The sequence below is a fragment of the Macaca mulatta genome, chromosome 7 (assembly GCF_049350105.2).
Source record: "Macaca mulatta isolate MMU2019108-1 chromosome 7, T2T-MMU8v2.0, whole genome shotgun sequence".
NCBI lineage: Eukaryota > Metazoa > Chordata > Mammalia > Primates > Cercopithecidae > Macaca > Macaca mulatta.
This window is the reverse complement of record NC_133412.1, coordinates 41,778,132-41,796,895: the sequence shown is the minus strand read 5'-3', so window position 1 is coordinate 41,796,895 and position 18,764 is coordinate 41,778,132. Positions and strand designations below refer to the sequence as shown.

The 18,764-nt window shown below is 43.1% G+C and overlaps 1 protein-coding gene across 2 annotated transcripts in view; it reads right to left on the bottom strand.

The window, feature by feature from the left end:
* Nucleotides 1-18,764, bottom strand: part of TRIP4 (thyroid hormone receptor interactor 4) — a 72,152-nt gene extending 53,388 nt beyond the window's left edge. The window contains exons 1-7 of one of the 2 annotated variants that reach the window (XM_077938090.1): nt 18,636-18,764; nt 13,477-13,646; nt 12,396-12,529; nt 9,956-10,056; nt 9,844-9,868; nt 6,438-6,516; nt 234-363 (exon numbers count right to left, since the gene is read on the bottom strand). In XM_077938090.1, coding sequence (XP_077794216.1) covers nt 234-363; nt 6,438-6,516; nt 9,844-9,868; nt 9,956-10,056; nt 12,396-12,529; nt 13,477-13,646; nt 18,636-18,736 — 740 coding nt within the window. In that variant the 5' untranslated portion in view covers nt 18,737-18,764. Of the gene's footprint in view, nt 1-233; nt 364-6,437; nt 6,517-9,843; nt 10,057-12,395; nt 12,530-13,476; nt 13,647-18,635 lie in introns of both variants that reach the window. The other variant, NM_001266220.1, reaches the window with a different exon arrangement.

The window sequence follows — 18,764 nt, the reverse complement described above, 5'->3', positions numbered from 1 at the left end:
CATTTACCAGGAATCAAAAAATGCTACGGGACAGGATTCTTTTGGTGGGAGCCTATATTATTCAAATATGGATTAAAAAACAAGATGTAGGCCTCCTATGTAGAGCATCCAGCTCTTCTTTTGCTATTAACTCTTTCACACTCCACTTTGAGAAGGTATCAAGTACCAAAATAATGGCCAGAATCTGTAGACTAGTTTATTTCTTAGCATTTGTTATTCTAACCCTTTCATACCTAGTTCTGTCAAACTCTAACAGTTTGTCTTTATGCTTGATAGCCTTCTCCAGACCAGACTTAATTCGCAATTCTTGATGAGGAAGAAGGTCCTTGGTAGAGATGTCCACCTTTCCAGAATTCTCCACCCCTGAAATTCAATAAGGAAGTCAAATGGTGTCAGCCTCTAAATACAAATTAGTTGTACCAGTGTGCAACAAAGAACAAAACATCAGAAGATCTGGTTCTGGCCTGATGGCCTGGAGCCTTCATTTCAACGGAAAGTAAGTACACAGTCCAGGACTTACTTGTACAGCATTAAGCAGTGCTTGACACATGACAGGTTTTCAATAAATGGTAGGGATCTTTTCTTCCTTTATAAAAATTTGGTTCACTAAGGGCACCAAAGTATTTAAGAATGTGACATAAAAATGCCTTCTCAGTGAAAAAATTTGCTGAATATTACCTTTAAATATACGTTTTTTCAAGACAGGATCTAATGCTGTTGCCCAGTTTGGAGTGCAGTGGTGTGATCATAGCTCACTGCAGTCTCAAACTCAGGCTCAAGCAATCCTCTCACCTCAGCCTCCTGAGTAGCTGAGACAACAGGCACATGACATTGTGTCTGAATTTTTAAATTTTTGTAGAAAGGGGGTCTCACTATGTTGCCCAGGCTGGTCTCAAAGTCCAGGCTTCAAGCAATCTTCCCAACTCAGCCTCTCAAAGTACTGGGATTCCAAACATGATCCACCACACCAGCCTAAATATACTTTTATATTATCAAAACTAAACAATAAATAATGGAAGAAAAAAAGAAAATTTCACAAAAGGGGCAGAAATGAACAGTTTCAGTTTAATAAGAACCTGCTAAATGCTGAGGCACTTAGTATACATGCTATTTAATTTTCACAATAATCCTGTAAGACAGTTTGTATTATCTTTATTTTACAGATAAAGTAACTAAAGTTCAGAGATGACTATAAATGTACTGAGTTCACACAGTTAGAAATTAGACAAGTGGCCGGGCACAGTGGCTCATGCCCGTAATCTCAGCACTTTGGGGAGCTGAGGTTTGAGACCATCCTGGCTAACACGGTGAAACCCTGTCTCCACTAAAAATACAAAAAAATAGCCAGGCGTTGTGGCGGACACCTGTAGTCCCAGCTACTAGGGAATCTGAGGCAGGAGAATGGAGTGAACCCAGGGTGCAACGCTTGCAGTGAGCCGAGACCGCGCCACTGCACTCCAGCCTGGGCGACAGAGCAAGACTCCATCTCAAAAAAAAAAAAAGAAAGAAAGAAAGAAATTAGTCCCTAGAAACAAAATCTGAGCTCGAGTATAACTCTAAAGCCAACATTGATTCCATGGTTGTGCTATCTTCTTTGACAGCATATTATAAATTTATATATCCCAGAAAAGAGAGCCATAGATTATGATATACCCAAGATCCAAAATGGGTTAGGTGGCTGGGTGCAGTGGCTCACTCCTGTAATTGCAACACTTTGGGACGCTGAGGTGGGAGGATCACTTGAGTCTAGGAGTTCAAGACTAGCCTGGGCAACATGATGAGAGCCCATCTGTACAAACAATTTAAAAATTAGCCAGACATGGTGGTACATGCCTGTAGACTCAGCTACTTGGGAGGCTGAGGCAGGAGAATTGCTGCAGTAAAATGTGTTCATACCAATGTACTCCAGCCTGACAGAGACTAAAAACAAACAAACAAGGAGAGTACGTAGAATCAGAACCATTTTTTCTCAGAATGATTACCTTAACATCTAATTGAAAAAAATATAGAGGCATGTGCAACCTCTTTAATAATAAAATTACAGGCCGGCGCGGTGGCTCATGCCTGTAATCCCAGCACTTTGGGAGGCCGAGGTGGGTGGATCACCTGAGGTCAGGAGGCCTGGCCAACATGGCAAAACTCTGTCTCTACTAAAAATGCGAAAATTAGCTGGGTGTGGTGGCAGGCACCTGTAATCCCAGCTACTCAGGAGGCTGTGGCAGAAGAATTGCTTGAACCTGGGAAGCAGAAGTTGCAGTGAGCCGAGAGCACATCACTGAACTCCAGCCAAGGTGACAGAGACTCCGTCTCAAACAAACAAACAGCACTTTGGGAGGCCGAGACGGGTGGATCACGAGGTCAGGAAATCGAGACCATCCTGGCTAACACGGTGAAACCCCGTCTCTACTAAAAAATACAAAAAAAAACTAGCCGGGCCCAGTGGCGTGCCTGTAGTCCCAGCTACTCGGGAGGCTGAGGCAGGAGAATGGCGGGAACCCGGGAGGCGGAGCTTGCAGTGAGCTGAGATCCGGCCACTGCACTCCAGCCCGGGCGACAGAGCGAGACTCCGCCTCAAAAAAAAAAAAAAAAAAATTAATAATAATAATAATAAAATTACAGCCTTTTACAACTAAAACAAATTTGAAATGTCAAAACAAGAGTGAACAGGTTTCTGGGTACAATGCTAATATTGCTATAGATTAGTATGTTTTTTTTTTTTTTTTTTTTTGAGATGGAGTTTTGCTTTTGTTGCCCAGGCTGGCGTGCAACGTACAACCTTGGCTCATCACTACCTCTGCTTCCCAGGTTCAAGCAATTCCCAGCCCCAGCCTCTCAAGTATCTGGGATTACAGGCATGTGCCACCATGCCCGGCTAATTTTGTATTTTTGGTACAGACGGGGTTTCTCCACATTGGTCAGGCTGGTTTTGAACTCCCGACCTCAGGTGATCCACCCATCTCAGCTTCCCAAAGTGCTGGGATTACAGGCATAAGCTACCATGCCTGGTGATTTATATGATATTTGGACAAAATAATCTGGCAAATACATCTCAAGTGTCAAAAAAAGATCACATTATTTGACGTAGTAACATTATTCTTAGAAATTTATCACAAGGAAATAAATCAAAAGCTATCTTAATAAAGGTGACGATTTGTGATATTATTTAAAATTTGGAAACAAATATCCAGTAATTAGGAAATAATCATATTATAATAAATCAAGTTAAAAGACTATTTTTAGCTACTAAAAACAATAATGAAGAATATATAGTAAGATAGCAGCCAATTATGAATTAGTTGGAAAAATGGAAAAACAAATGTTTTTACACAGATTACTACATTATAATCCCAACCAATCTGTCTATATAAAACAAAAAGTACTATGAACCAAGGCAGGAACAAAATGAAATATTTGCGTTAAGTAGTGGGTAATGAGTATATTGTTTTTCCTTTTAATAATGTCCTTAACTGCCGGGAGCGGTGGCTCATGCCTGTAATTCCAGCACTTTGGGAGGCCGAGGCAGGCGGATCAAGAAGTCAACAGATCAAGACCATCCTGGCCAACCAACTTGGTGAAATCCCATCTCTACTAAAAATACAAAATTTAGCTGGGCATAGTGGCACACGCCTGTAGTCCCAGCTACTCGGGAGGCTGAGGCAGGAGAATTGCTTGAACCCGGGAGGCGGAGGTTGCAGTGAGCCAAGATCGCTCACTGCACTCCAGCCCGGGCGACAGAGCAAGACTCCGTCTAAAAAAATTAAAAATGCGGGGGGGGGGAGGGGCGGGTTGCAGTGGCTCACGCCTGTAATCCCAGCACTTTGGGAGGCTGAGGCATGGGGAACACAAGGTCAGGAGATCAAGAACATACTGGCTAACATGGTGAAACATCGGCTGTACAAAAAAATTAGCTGGGCGTGGTGGCGGGCGCCTCTAGCTAGTCCCAGCTACTCAGGAGGCTGAGGGAGGCGAATGGCGTGAACCCGGGAGGCAGAGCTTGCAGTGAGCCGAGATTGCGCCACTGCACTCCAGCCTGGGAGACAGAGAGAAACTCCATCTCAAAAATAAATGAATAGGCCGGGCGCGGTGGCTCAAGCCTGTAATCCCAGCACTTTGGGAGGCCGAGGCGGGCGGATCACAAGGTCAGGAGATCGAGACCACAGTGAAACCCCGTCTCTACTAAAAATACAAAAAATTAGCCGGGCGCGGTGGCGGGCGCCTGTAGTCCCAGCTACTCAGGAGGCTGAGGCAGGAGAATGGCGGGAACCCGGGAGGCGGAGCTTGCAGTGAGCCGAGATCGCGCCACTGCACTCCAGCCTGGGCAACAGCGTGAGACTCCGTCTCAAAAAAAAATAAAATAAAATAAATAAATAAATAAATAAATGAATAAATAATAAAATAAATAAAAATAATGCCCTTAACTGACCAAGTGCGGTGGCTCACGCCTGTAATCCCAGCACTTCAGGAGGTTGACGTGGGCGGATCACCTGAGGTCAGGAGTTCCAGACTAGCCGAGTTCCAGACTAGCCTGGCCAATATGGGGAAACCCCATCTCTACTCAAAATACAAAAAAATGGGCCAGGCATGGTGGCACATGCCTGTAATCCCAGCTACTCGAGAGACTGAGGCAGGAGAATCACTTGAACCCAGGTGGCGGAGGTTGCAGTGAGCCAAGATCGTGCCATTGCACTCCAGCCTGGGCAACAAGAGCAAAACTCTGTCTCAGAAAAAGAAAAAAAAAATTGTTGGCCGGGCACGGTGGCTCACGCCTGTAATCCCAGCACTTTGGGAGGCTGAGGTGGGTGGATCACCTGAGGTTGGAAGTTCAAGACCAGCCTGACCAACATGGAGAAACCCTGTCTCTACTAAAAACACAAAATTAGCCAGGGTAGTGGCGCATGTCTGTAATCCCAGCTACTCGGGAGGCTGAGGCAGGAGAATTGCTTGAACCTGGGAGGCGGAGGTTGCAGTGAGCCGAGATTGTACCATTGCACTCCAGCCTAGGCAAAAAGAGCAAACTCCGTCTCAAAAATAAAAAATAAAAGAAACATTTAAAAAAGGAAGTCCTTCACTATTTTTGTCAGGTGTGTTTCAAGCATAAAGGCATACAAAATAATTAGAAAATAAGTAGAGTTCCTATATAACCTTCACATAGCTTACTTTAATGTTACTGTCTTATTTTACAAAACCATAGTATAATTATCAAAACTAAGAAATTAACATTGGTATAACACTATGAACAAACTATTTGGATTTTAACATTTTTTTTCCATTAATGTTATTTTTCTGTTCTAGGATCCAATACTGGATGTATACTGCAATTAGTCGTCACATATATCCTTAGTCTAATCTGTGACGTTTCTTCAATCTTGTCTTCCATGACACTGTAAATCTCTTGTTCTTAAAACTTTCACACGATAATTTCAGTCCATTGGTGGATCGTGCTTGTGGCAGTTACTACTGCAGTGTTCTAATTGTGATTTTCTGGTATTTTCATTTCTTACACTTTATTAACTGGAATTCTTTTATAAGAAGCGTTGTCCTTTCTCCATTTTATTAACTTATTCAGTTATTTATACAAGTATGGTCGCAAGAATATTAATTTTATTCTTTAGATTATAATGTAATACTAATATTTATTTTGCTGTTTAATGTTATGTAGTCTTAATAATTTTTCTAAAAAATAGATGCTTATAGAATGAGTGAATAGGCCAGGCACAGTGGGTCACACCTGTAATCCCAATGCTTTGGGAGGCCGAGGCAGGCGGATCACTTGAGGTAATGAGTTCAAGACCAGCCTGGCCAACATGGCAAAACCCCATCGCTACTAAAAAAATGTAAATACTGGCTGGGCGCAGTGGCTTACGCCTGTAATCTCAGCACTTTGGGAGGCCAAGGTGGGCAGACGACGAGGTCGGGACATCAAGACCATCCTGGCTAACATGGTGAAACCTCGTCTCTACTAAAAATACAAAAAATTAGCCAGGTGTGGTGGCATGCACCTGTAGTCCCAGCTACTTGGGAGGCTAAGGCTGGAGAATCAGTTGAACCCAGGAGGCAGAGGTTGCAGTGAGCTGAGATCAGTGCCACTGCACTGCAGCCTGGGCAACAGAGCGAGACTCCATCTCAAAAAAAAAAAAAAAGTAAATATTAGCCACACGTGATGGCACACACCTGCAATCCCAGCTACTCGGAAGTTTGAGGCAGGAGAATCACTTGAATCCAGGAGGCGGAGGTTGCAGAGAGCCGAGATCGCGCACTGCACTCCAGCCTGGGTGATAAGAGTGAGACTCCATCTCAAAAAAACAAAAACAAAAACAAAAACAGAGAATGAGTGAATAAACTGCATCTTGCACTCCAGAATACAGAAAAGGGAAACAACCACAGACGCAACAAGACACCCATCACCCGAGTCATCCAGTTAGAAGATTGCTGTCTACCTGACATGAGTTTCTTTAGCAGTTTCTGGCTCTTGTTTGAGTCACGCTGTAAAATATCTTGTTCCTCATGAGTACACACCTGTAAAATAATAAGAGTAAGACATGTGATCCAATAGTTAAATTATATTGTTTTCTTGATATATCTAAAAGTAACCTGAAATTACATATTAGATGGGGTAAAATTATGAGACTACTGGTGTTTTTTAATCCAAACACATCAAAATATAAAAATGCAAATGAGTTTTTCTCCAGATCTCTTTCCATTTCTTTTTTATGAACCAAACAAAAAACTTATATCACTGCACATCTCCCTGAATGACTTAATGGTTTAGAAAAAAAAAAGGCTGGGCACAGGGGCTCATGACTGTAATCCCAGCACTTTGGGAGGCTGAGGCAGATTGCTTGAGTGCAGGAATTCGAGACCAGCCTGGGCAACATGGCCAAATCCCATCTCAACAAAAAAATACAAAAATTAGCCTGGCATGGTGGTGTGTGCCTGTAGTCCCAGCTACTCAGGAGCTGGGACTTCTTTGTAGATACAGGGTTTTGCCATGTTGCCCAGGCTGGTCCTGAATTCCTGGGCTCAAGTAGTCTTCCCTCCTCAGCCTCTGAAAGCAATGGGATTATAGGCATCAGCCACCATACCTGGCTTTTGGTTCTTTTTAATAAGACATCTTCTTATAATTAACTTCTCTTGTCAGATTTGGACTTCATGATTAGAACTGGGTTACTTTTTATGGTAAAATATCATATGTTTTATCCAGTATTCTCAACAGTGGGAAATATTTATCCTTTGAAAGTAAGTTATTTTTTCTTCTTTTCTTCTTTTTGAGTCAGGGTGTGGCTTTGTCATCCAGATGGGAGTGCGGTGGCACCATCTCTGCTCACTGCAACCTCCACCTCCCAGGCTCAAGTCATCCTTCCAACTCAGCCTCCCAAAGTGCTGGGATTACAGACATAAGCCATCATGCCTGGCCTGAGACTGTCTAAAAAACAAACAAGGGACAGGTGCAGTGGTTCACGCCTGTAATCCCAGCACTTTGGGAGGCCAAGACAGGTGGATCACCTGAGGTCACGAGTTCAAGATCAGCCTGGTCAATATGGAGAAACCCTCTTTACTAAAAATACAAAAATTAGCTGGGCGTGGTAGTGGGCACCTGTAATCCCAGCTACTTGAGAGGCTGAGGCAGGAGAATCACTTGAAGCTGGGAGGCGGAAGTTGCAGTGAGCCACTGCACTCCAGGCTGGGCAAGAGAACGAGACTCCGTCTCAAAAACAAACAAACAAACAAACAAACAAACAAACAAACAGACTTCAAGGCCAATCTGCTTTACATTGTTTCTTTTTTTTTTTTTTTTTTTTGAGACGGAGTCTTGCTCTGTCGCCCAGGCTGGAGCGCAGTGACCAGATCTCGGCTCACTGCAAGCTCCGCCTCCCGGGTTCCCGCCATTCTCCTGCCTCAGCCTCCCGAGTAGCTGGGACTACAGGCGCCCGCCACCTCGCCCGGCTAGTTTTTTGTATTTTTTAGTAGAGACGGGGTTTCACCGTGTTAGCCAGGATGGTCTTGATCTCCTGACCTCGTGATCCACCCGTCTCGGCCTCCCAAAGTGCTGGGATTACAGGCTTGAGCCACCGCGCCCGGCCTACATTGTTTCTTGAACTAAAAGATTCAAGGACCTAGGAGAAAACACTGTACAATACTTCCTAGTAGTTGCCTCAATGACACACAGAATTCCTGCCAGCAGCTATAGGAGCTTGCTCTAAAGAGAAAGCTCCATATGGGAGGAGATGTACTGCCATTTAATGGACATTTTTATTAGTAGACACTACATTTTTCAGGTCATCCATTGTCTATCAGCTTATTCTGAGCATATGAAAAAATTAAGGGTTTCACTAGGCACGGTGGCTCACACCTGTAATCCCAGCACTTTGGGAGGCTGAGGAGGGTGGATCACCTGAGGTCAGGAGTTCCGAGACCAGCTTGACCAATATGGTGAAACCCTGTCTCTACTAAAAATACAAAAAATTAGCCGGGCATGGTGGTGTGCACCTGTTGTCCCAGCTACTAGGGAGGCTGAGACAAGAGAACTGCTTAAACCCAGGAGGTGGAGGTTACAGTGAGCTGAGATTACGCCACTGCACTCCAGCCTGGGCGACAGAGTGAGACTCCGTCTCAAAAAAAAAAAAAAAGAAAAGAAAAGAAAAAATTAAGGGCCCCATCAGAAAAGAGGAGAAAATGAAGTAATATAAAATGGATGCCTTTACCAACACCAAATGTCACTGCTTCTGCCAGCCAGCTCAACTTGGTAAAATTAGCTTTCTAGATAGCTCATTAAGGGTTTTTGTGAGTCATTATCACTACATTCTTGAGGTCATTCTCTCAGACAAACCAGAGTTATGACAAGGTGGTATCCTGGAAATAGAAGCTATAATGACCTGAGGATTCTGTCACAGTGTCTCTGTTCTCCTAGGGCTAGGAGCCACACCAGAACTGAAGACTTAGACAAAATTAATTTTGACATTTCAGGCCCTATAGTTTTCTTAAAGTTAATCTGACACAAGAAGACTTGGATCTCTCAACAATGCATGTTCTCAAAACCCTTCTCATTAATGGCCTGAGTAGTAGGATATAATCTGGGGTTTCTTTCTTTCTTCTGAGACAAGGACTCGCTCTCTCACTGCAGCCTGGACGTCCTGAGATCACGTGAAGCTCCCACTTTAGCCCCTCATGTAACTGCTACCACAGGTGCGCACCACCACACCAGCCCAACTAATTAAAAAAATATATTTTTTTTGTAGAGACAGGGTCTTCCTACATTGCCCAGGCTGGTCTGAAACTCCTGGGCTCAAGGGATCCTCCCACCTCAGCCTCCCAAAACCCGCCTTGGCCTCCCAAAGTGTTGGGACTTTAGGCGTGCGCCACCTTGCCTGGCCTAACCTTGGGTTTCTAATTAATCATATCCCTGCTACTCGAGTTCACTGGATATTTTAGGGAAGAAATTTACTAAGAAAAAGAGAAGGCCAGGCATGGTGGCTCATGCCTGTAATCCCAGAACTTTGGGAGGCCGAGGTGGGTGGATCACGAGGTCAGGAGATCGAGACCATCCTGGCTAACACTGTAAAACTCCATCTCTACTAAAAGTACAAAAAATTAGCCAGGCATGGTGGCAGGCGCCTGTAGTCCTAGCTACTCAGAAGGCTGAGGCAGGAGAATAGCATGAACCCGGGAGGCGGAGCTTACAGTGAGCCGAGATCGCGCCACTGCACTCCAGCCTGGGCAACAGAGTGAGACTCTGTCTCAACAAAAAAAAAAAAAAAAAAAAAAGAGAGAAATTATTTGATATCTGAATGGCCCTGCATATTAACACAAAGCACAGTAAAATAAAATAGAAAAGAAATACTTTACCAGAGTGCCACAGAATAAGCAAGGGCCAGAGCCTTCTTGTTCACAGACAATGCGCCCACAGATCAGACAGTTATTGATGAGCTTGTGCTTCTGGCCCAGGCAATCACAAGGGTGGCGACCAGGGAGCAGGACTGCAAGCCTGTCCTGTCCTTCTCTTGTGTATAAATTGACAAACTTTGTCTTCTTCTTTACGGAGTTGCTGTTCTCTTGTGCCTAATTGTACAAAGACATCAGAATAACATCAAATAATTAACGACAATGTAAAAAGTCAAGGGAGAAAATGCTCAGTTCTGTTCAATAACAACTTATATACTATCCAAGAACAAAGAAAGAAGGCAGGGAAAGGAAGAAATACAAATTAGTTATAATCAAATTTCTAAGGAAAGGTTATACTCTAGAAAAACTAGCTGGTAATTACCTTGTCTTTTCTGCTAGTAGCTTTCAGCCCATTACTATGGCTAGTGGAAGGTAAATGTAGCAGTTAGATCTGTTTATATGACATCTTTAAAAACAGCTAAATTGGAGATCATAAGAAACAAGAATGCATCTAAAAGCAGATGATATTCACAGATTTGGAAATATGGGCAATCAATAAAATAAGAAAAACAAATATAAAGTTGACTCAATCAGAAACCAGTAAGAAAAGGACAGATAATACAATAGAAAAACAGGCAAACAGAAGGTGGAGGTTGCAGTTAGTTGAGTTTGCACCACTGGGCAACAGAGTGAGATCCTATCTCAAAAAAAAAAAAAAGGGCAAAAAAAAAAAACCTAAATAAGAACTTCGTAACAAAAGATATCCTAATGACTAACAGGCATATGAAAAAGTTCTCAATTTCTCGTAAAAATAATGCAAAAACGAAAACAAAATGCAATACCACTAAATACCAATCAGAATGGCTAAACTGAAAAAGAGAAAATATGAAGTGCTAGCAAAGATACAAAAGAATTAGACCTCTCATACACTGCTGGCAGGACTGCAAACTCATATCAATTAAAGTTGAACATATGCATGTTCCATGACACAGCAATTCAACTCCTAGATACATACTAAACAGAAATGTGTAAATATGTTCACCAAAAATATATACAAGAATGTTCACTGTTGCATTGGAATTGGTAACTATCCAAATATTAGAATGGATAAATTGTGATGTATTCACTTAATAAAATTCTGTGTAGCAATGAGAATGAGAAAATATAGCTGTCCAGAATAGAGATGAATCTCATAAATTGAAAGAAGCTAGACACTGGCTGGGCACAGTGGCTCACGCCTGTAATCCCAGCACTTTGAGAGGCCAAGGCAGGCAAATTGCTTGAGGTCAGGAGTTCAAGACAGCCTGGCCAACATGGTGAAATCCCATCTCTACTAAAAATACAAAAATTAGCTGGGTGTGGTAGTGTGCGCGCCTGTAATCCCAGCTACTTGGGAGGCTGAGGCCAGCCAATCACTTGAACCCCGAAGGCAGAGGTTGCAGTGGGTCAAGATTGCACCACTGCACTCCAGCCTGGGTGACAGAGCAAGACTCCATCTCAAAAAACAAACGAACAAACAAACAAACAAAAACAGCTAGATACAAGAGTACACACTATTTAGCTCCATTTATTTAAAGTTCAAAAACGGGGCCAGGTGCGGTGGCTCACGCCTATAATCCTAGCACTTTGGGAGGCCAATGTGGGTGGATTGCCTGAGCTCAGGAGTTCGAGACCAGCTTGGGCAACTTGGTGAAACCCCGTCTCTACTAAAATATGAAAAATCAGCTGGGCGTGGCAGTGTGGGCATGTAGTACCAGCTATTCGGGAGGCTGAAGCAAGAGAATCGCTTGAACCCAGGAGGCAGAGGTTGTGGTGAGCTAAGATTGAGCCACTGCATTCCAGCCTGAGCGACAGAGCGAGACTCTGTCTCAAAAAAAAAAAAAAAAAAAAAAATATCTGGGTATGGTGGCGCGTGCCTGTAGTCCCAGCTATTCGGGAGACTAGGCAGGAGAATCGCTTGAACCCAGGAGGTGTTGCCACTACACTCCAGCCTGGCAACAGAGCGAGACTCCGTCTCAAAAAAAAAAACTCATGAAGCGTTCCATACTTAAAAAAAAAAAAAAGCACCAGCCGCATGGGACACACTTCATTAAATATTTTTCAACTTATATTTATCTGCCTGAATCTCATCTCAAAGCAAAGATGTCAATTAGCCGGGCATGGTGACGAGCGCCCAGCTACTCGGGAGGCTGAGGCAGGAAAACTGCTTGAATTCAGGAGGTGGAAGTTGCAGTGAGCCAAGATGGTGCCACTGCACTCCAGTCTCGGCGATGGAGCAAGACTCCTTCTTGGCGGGGGGGAAAAAAAAAGCAAAGATGCCTTTATAATACTAATCAGGTTGCCAAAGAAAAAATCTACCATAGAGAAAGGAGTACATGTAATTTTTCCTCCTAAAATTCATGCATTTGTTGAAAAATTGCCATTCTAGACCAATTTGTACACTTTGCTCTCTGAAATGTATTAGTCACTTCCTCTTCTCCAATAGCCAGAAAAAGCTTCAATCTATAAGCACTCACCTTAGCCAAATCAAAAGGTGTTTTAACTTCTGCAGTCGTGTCAGGTTCAGTAAATGCAGGAACTTCCTGTCTGTTTCTCCCTTTCTTTCTACCCCGCTTTAGATGGTCTCCTGATTTCTGCCCATCTAAAATTTCTTTGAAGATAGAAAAAAAAATACACACACACAGATTGATAAGAGGATTCCTGGTGAACTTCTATAGCTAATAAACTAAGGTGATGCTTAATATTTAGAGTCAAGATATCATCGAGAAGATTTTTAATTATCTTTTCCTGCCAAACCAGAATAAAATTTAAATCATCATTTTTAAGAGTGCAGTCAATGAAAAAGAACTCAAACAAGTGGCTGGTTTTAAGTTAAATTAAAATCTGATATTCTAAAATCAAGCTCAGTGGCTCACATGTATAATCCTAGCACTTTGAGAGGCCGAGGCAGGTGGATCGTTTGAACCAAGGAGTTTGAGAGCAGTCTGGACAACAGAGTGAGACCCTATCCCTAGAAAAAAATAAAAAAATTAGCCAGGTGTGGTAACACACTCCTGCAGTCCCAGCTACTCAGGAAGCTGAGGTGGGAGAATCATCTGAGCCCAGGAAGCAGAGGCTGCAGTGAGCTGTGATCAAGCCACACCACTCCAGCCTGGGCAATGAAAGTGAGACCATGTTTCAAAACAAACAAAATTCTGATATTGTAGATTGCATAATAACTTATTTAGTTTGGTGCTCGTCTTTTGTACTGTTTAAGTAGTTATCTCTAAATGCTATTCATACTATAGTCAATCAACACTTTACTTACACCCAGGTATGCACATGACTGAAAAATGTTTCTTTATGTATAAATTTTTCAAATTATTCTGAAGCCACATTTGTGTCTGTAAACAGGCATTTTTTGGTGATATTTTCTAAGTTAAAAAAGAACTAGAGCAAAATTCATTACGGATTGAGTAGAACCGAACTAAAAATATGTATACATATGATTCTGTTTAAGTTAGTTGTGAAGAAATACAAGATGGAAAAAAAAAATTAAATTCTTTAAGCCTGCCCACTTACCAATATTTCAACATTTGCTTAATTACATTAACTTACCATCTTTTTTGAAGCACTGCTGCAAAGGATCAGAAATCGACTCCTGATCATTCTTTTGCCATTTGGTTATAAGTTCTTCTATGAATTGACCTTTTTTGCCTTCATTTCCCTGGAGGAGATCAGTAACATATTCTCGTATCTCTTCAGCACTCTCAATTGACAAAACATACCTCAGGAGGCAAAGATATAAGTTATTGAAACAAGACTAACTTACACTGTTTCTCAGTAATCTTAACAGAGATCTAGGTAGTAAAAACCATTCATTAATCTATTAGAGTGTTTACTTTGAGCCAAGTACTATGCTAGATGCTAGAAATACGATATGATCCTAACTGGTATGAAGGTATACATACATACACTTATGTGTAGGAAAAAAAGTTATACACCAAAATGATTACTAGTGAGTGATGGGATTAAAGGTAGTTTTATGGCCGGGCGCGGTGGCTCAAGCCTGTAATCCCAGCACTTTGGGAGGCCGAGACGGGCGGATCACGAGGTCAGGAGATCGAGACCATCCTGGCTAACCCCATGAAACCCCGTCTCTACTAAAAAAAAAATACAAAAAACTAGCCGGGCGAGGTGGCGGGCGCCTGCAGTCCCAGCTACTCGGGAGGCTGAGGCAGGAGAATGGCATAAACCCAGGAGGCAGAGCTTGCAGTGAGCTGAGATCCGGCCACTGCACTCCAGCCTGGGTGACAGAGCGAGACTCTGTCTCAAAAAAAAAAAAAAAATAAAAAAAAAAATAAAGGTAGTTTTATTTTTATTTTCTTTTTTCTTACTTTTTTTTTTTTTTTTTGAGACAAAGTCTCACCCTGTCGCCCAGGCTGGAGTACAGTGGTGCCATGTCAGCTCACTGCAAGCTCTGCCTCCCGGGTTCACGCCATTCTCTTGCCTCAGCCTCGTGAGTAGCTGGGACTACAGGTGCCCACCACCACGCCTGGCTAATTTTTTGTATTTTTTAGTACAGACGGGGTTTCAACGTGTTAGCCAGGATGGTCTCGATCTTCTGACCTCGTGATCCACCCGCCTCGGCCTCCCAAAGTACTAGGATTACAGGCGTGAGCCACTGCTCCCAGCCAATAAATATGTTTTTAAAAGTTTTACATTATTATATATACTGGAAAAAACAGAAAGAAACAGTGCTTATTTCTGGGTTGTAGTATTACGGTAATTTTGGTTTACTCTTTTATCCTTTTCTGATTTTTTTAGTTTTCTACAGTGAACATCTTATCATTACAGGAGAAAGAAGTGATAAAAATTACTTACAAATTAACATATAAGACACTGAAGACAGTACAAAACCTGAAGAAACTGTAATTCAGACACAATGATATGGAACGTAAGAAAATTATCATCGTGCTATATCCTTTAAATTTGTAAAAATTATGAAATTGTCCCATGATTGGTAGCATATGTACTGCATTCTTTTCATAGTGTAGTGGTGGAACTGCAGAATTATGCTCTAGAGGTAAACAAATATGTGCCTTTGGGCCTCATTAAGAGAATCTTCTGACTGGGTGCGGGAGCCCATGCCTGTAATCCCAACAGTTTGGGAGGCTGAGGCTGGAGGATCACTTGGGCCCAGGAGTTTCAGACCAGCCTGGGCAACATAGGGAGACCTTGTCTCTAGAAGAAAAATTAAAATTAGCCAGGCATAGAGGCATGTGCCTGTAGTCCTAGCTACTTGGGAGGTTGAGGTGGAAGGATTCTTTGAGTCTCAGAGGTGAAGGCTGCAGAGCCATGATTGCATCACTACATTCCAGCCTGAGCAACAGAATGAGACTCTGTCTCAAACAAACGAAAATGGCGGGGCATGGTAGCTCCCAGCACTTTGGGAGGCTGAAGCGGGTGGATCACCTGAGGTCAGGAGTTAGAGACCAGCCTGGCCAACATGGTGAAACCCCATCTCTACGAAAAATACAAACATTAGCTGGGTATAGTGTCACCAGCCTGTAGTCCCAGCTACTGGGAAGGCTGAGGCAGGAGAATTGTTTGAACTGGGAGGTAGAGGTTGCAGTGAGCCAAGATCCTGTCACTGCACTCCAGCCTGGGTGACAGAGTGAGATTCCATCTCAAAAAAGAAAAAAAAAAAAGTTAATAGCTCTGTGCTATTTTAAAAATTCAGGTCACTCATATAAAATTGTTCAAGTTAGTACATTACTGTAGTATGTACACCTGGGTAATTCTCAATTAAATGCCAGGCAAGGCACAGCAAATGCTTTCATCATGGCATAACAGCCTGTTGTGCATACTAGTGAATACCTAACAAATGATTCAAATAGTATCTTAGCATAATACATGCCGATGGGCACTGACCTTCTTCCCAGGGGGAATACAATTTTTTTTTTTTTGAGATGGAGTCTTGCTCTGTCGCCCAGACTGGAGTGCAGTGGTGAGATCTCGACTCACTGCAACCTTTCCCTCCTGGGTTCAAGTGATTCTCCTGCCTCAGTCTCCTGAGTAGCTGGGATTACAGGTGCCCGCCACCACACCTGGCTAATTTTTTTTTGTATTTTTAGTAGAGATGGGGGTTCACCATGTTGGCCAGGCTGGTCTTGAACTCCTGACCTCCTGATCTGCCTGCCTTGGCCTCCTAAAGTGCTAGAATTACAGGCATGAGCCACCATACCTGGCCTGAGAAACCATGTTCTTGATACTGTGTAATCCAAACAAAATACAACTGGATTCTAGACTGAGAAGACTACATCTATCATTCTTACCCTGTTTCAAACTGTTAATTTATCAAAAATAGCCTCAATCTTTCGTTTTTCCTTTTTTTTTTTTTTTTTTTTTTTTTGAGACGAGGTCTCACTTTGTCACCCAGGATGGAGTGCAGTGGTGCGATATCAGCTCACTGCAACCTCTGCCCCCAGGTTCAAGGGATTCTCCTGCCTCAGCCTTCCAAGTAGCTGAGACGACCTGCACTCTCCAACACACCCAGCTAAGTTTTGTATTTTTAGTAGAGTGGGGGTTTCACCATGTTGGCCAGGCTAGTCTGAAATTCCTGACCTCAAGTGATCTGCCTGCCTTGACTTCCCAAAGTGTTTAGATTACAGGCAGGAACCACTGCGCCTGGCCACCTCAATCTTTTTTTTTTTAATACTGGGTAACTTTATAATAAATATGTGAAAATTGGGCCAGGCACGGCGGCTCACGCCTGTAACCCCAGCACTTTGGGCAGCCAAGGCAGGTGGATCTGAGGTCAGGAGTTCGAGACCACCCTGGTCAATATGATGAAACCCCATCTCTACTAAAAATACAAAAATTAGCCAGGCATGGCAGTGCACACCTGTAATCCCAGCTGCTTGGCAGGCCGAGGCAGGAGAATCGCTTGAACCCGGGAGGCGGAGGTTGCAGTGAGCTGAGATGACACCACTGCACTCCAGCCTGGGCAACAGAGCAAGACTCCGTCTCAAAAAAAAAAAAAAGTGAAAAGTTTGAACTTATATTCGTAAAAAACACTTTTCTGTTTTATATATTGCAAAGTTGCATTATTTCATTTATAGCATTCCACTGCTTTAAAAAATGTTTGAAAACTACTAAATACTTAATTTGACTGCCTTCAAGCAAGGGTAAAGCCAAACCATAAGATTTTGCTGTTGTTTTGTTGTCTATTCTACTCTTCAAAAAAATCCCTTATCTTGTTGTTTACTTTTTTTATTTCTGTACAGACAGGGTCTCGCTATGTTGCCCAGACTGCTCTCCAACTCCCAGTCTCAAGCGATCCTCCCACCTCCACCTCCCAAAGTGCTGGGAATAAGGGCTTGAGCCATCTCCTAGGGCCTCAAAAAAATCCATTAAAATAGCCTACTTTAACTCTTTCCTTGCCAAAAAGTCTATTTTCTCCCAAACTCAGAAACTCATCTTACTTCCTACAAAAGCCCTAGAACTGCAATTTAGGTTTCAGCATTAGTGACCAAGGAATCAAATTAAGGAACACTTTCAGTTCTTTGATCAAGTCCCATTTTTGCAGCTTTCTCCACTGCCTGAACACTTTGGACCTCCACTCTGTCTATTCCTTAGTTCTCAGGTGAAAGTCATCCTTTCCAGTAAACCTTCCGAGTTTTTCAAATCTTAATAAGGATCATTTATTTTGTGCTCCAACAAGCCCCTTCACTTTCCCAATCTCAGCACTCATCAACGAAGGGGAACCCAACTGTCTTGTCTTTGTTACCCCAATATCTGGCGTGTAACAGTGCAACAAATGTTCTTTAATCAGTTGAAAGCAGATATTAAATCATGTTTACCATCTCCATTTCATAAGAGTCATAAAGCATGCCTACTAATGATTCTTCTTATAGATGAAGAAACCAGGGTACAGAGAGAAAAATTAAGTTGTCTTGGGTTCTAAAACAGGTAAACGACAACAGAATATAGAACCTGCAACTCCAGAGTCGGAAGCTATTTGTACTCTTCCACGCTGCTTCCACTTAAATTCTAGGTCCTATTGACACAGCTGACCCTATTGGCCGTACTGACACAACTCAGACTGGGCCCACTAAAATGTTCAGAGTATGTCTGGGTGCGGTGGCTCACGCCTGTAATCCCAGCACTTTGGGAGGTCGAGGCGGGCGGATCACTTGAGGTCAGGAGTTGGAGACTAGCCTGGACAACATGGTGAAACCCCGACTGTACTAAAAATTTTTAAAAATTAGCCGGGCGTGGTGGTGCGTGCCTGTAATCCCAGCTACTTGGGAGGCTGAGGCAAGTGAATCGCCTGAACCCGGGAGGCGGAGGTTGCGGTGAGCCAAGATCGCGCCACTGTACTCCAGCCTGGGCGACAGAGACTCGGTCTCAATAATAACAACAATAAATAAATAAATAAATAAATAAAGAGTTAAGAGTTAGGAAATACAATTTGACCTGCCCCTTCTCTCTAGAAAGGAAACTGGCTCCTGGGACAGTCATGCAGTACTAATTATTACAGACTGGGCGTCTTCCCAGGAAAAAAAGCCTGAACGGCAGATTGCGGAGCCGGACACCCTATTCCAGAAACTAAACTACAAAGGCGGAGGCCAGAATTCGACGCCTACAGACTACAGACTGCAGCCCCTTTATCACATTTCTCTCTTAACTTTTCAGTCCTCCCCGCTTCCCTGTTCGCTCAGGCAGTGCACATCCCAGAGCTCCTTCCCCGCTTGGACCCCAACTGTTCTCACTGAATGATCTCCTCGCTGACATCCAGGCCGAAAGTTTTCCGCAACTGCTGGGTGCACCAGTGCACCAGCGGCTCCCCGGACACCGCCTCAGCCACCGCCATCTTCCCCAGCCGGAACCAGCTGGGCTGC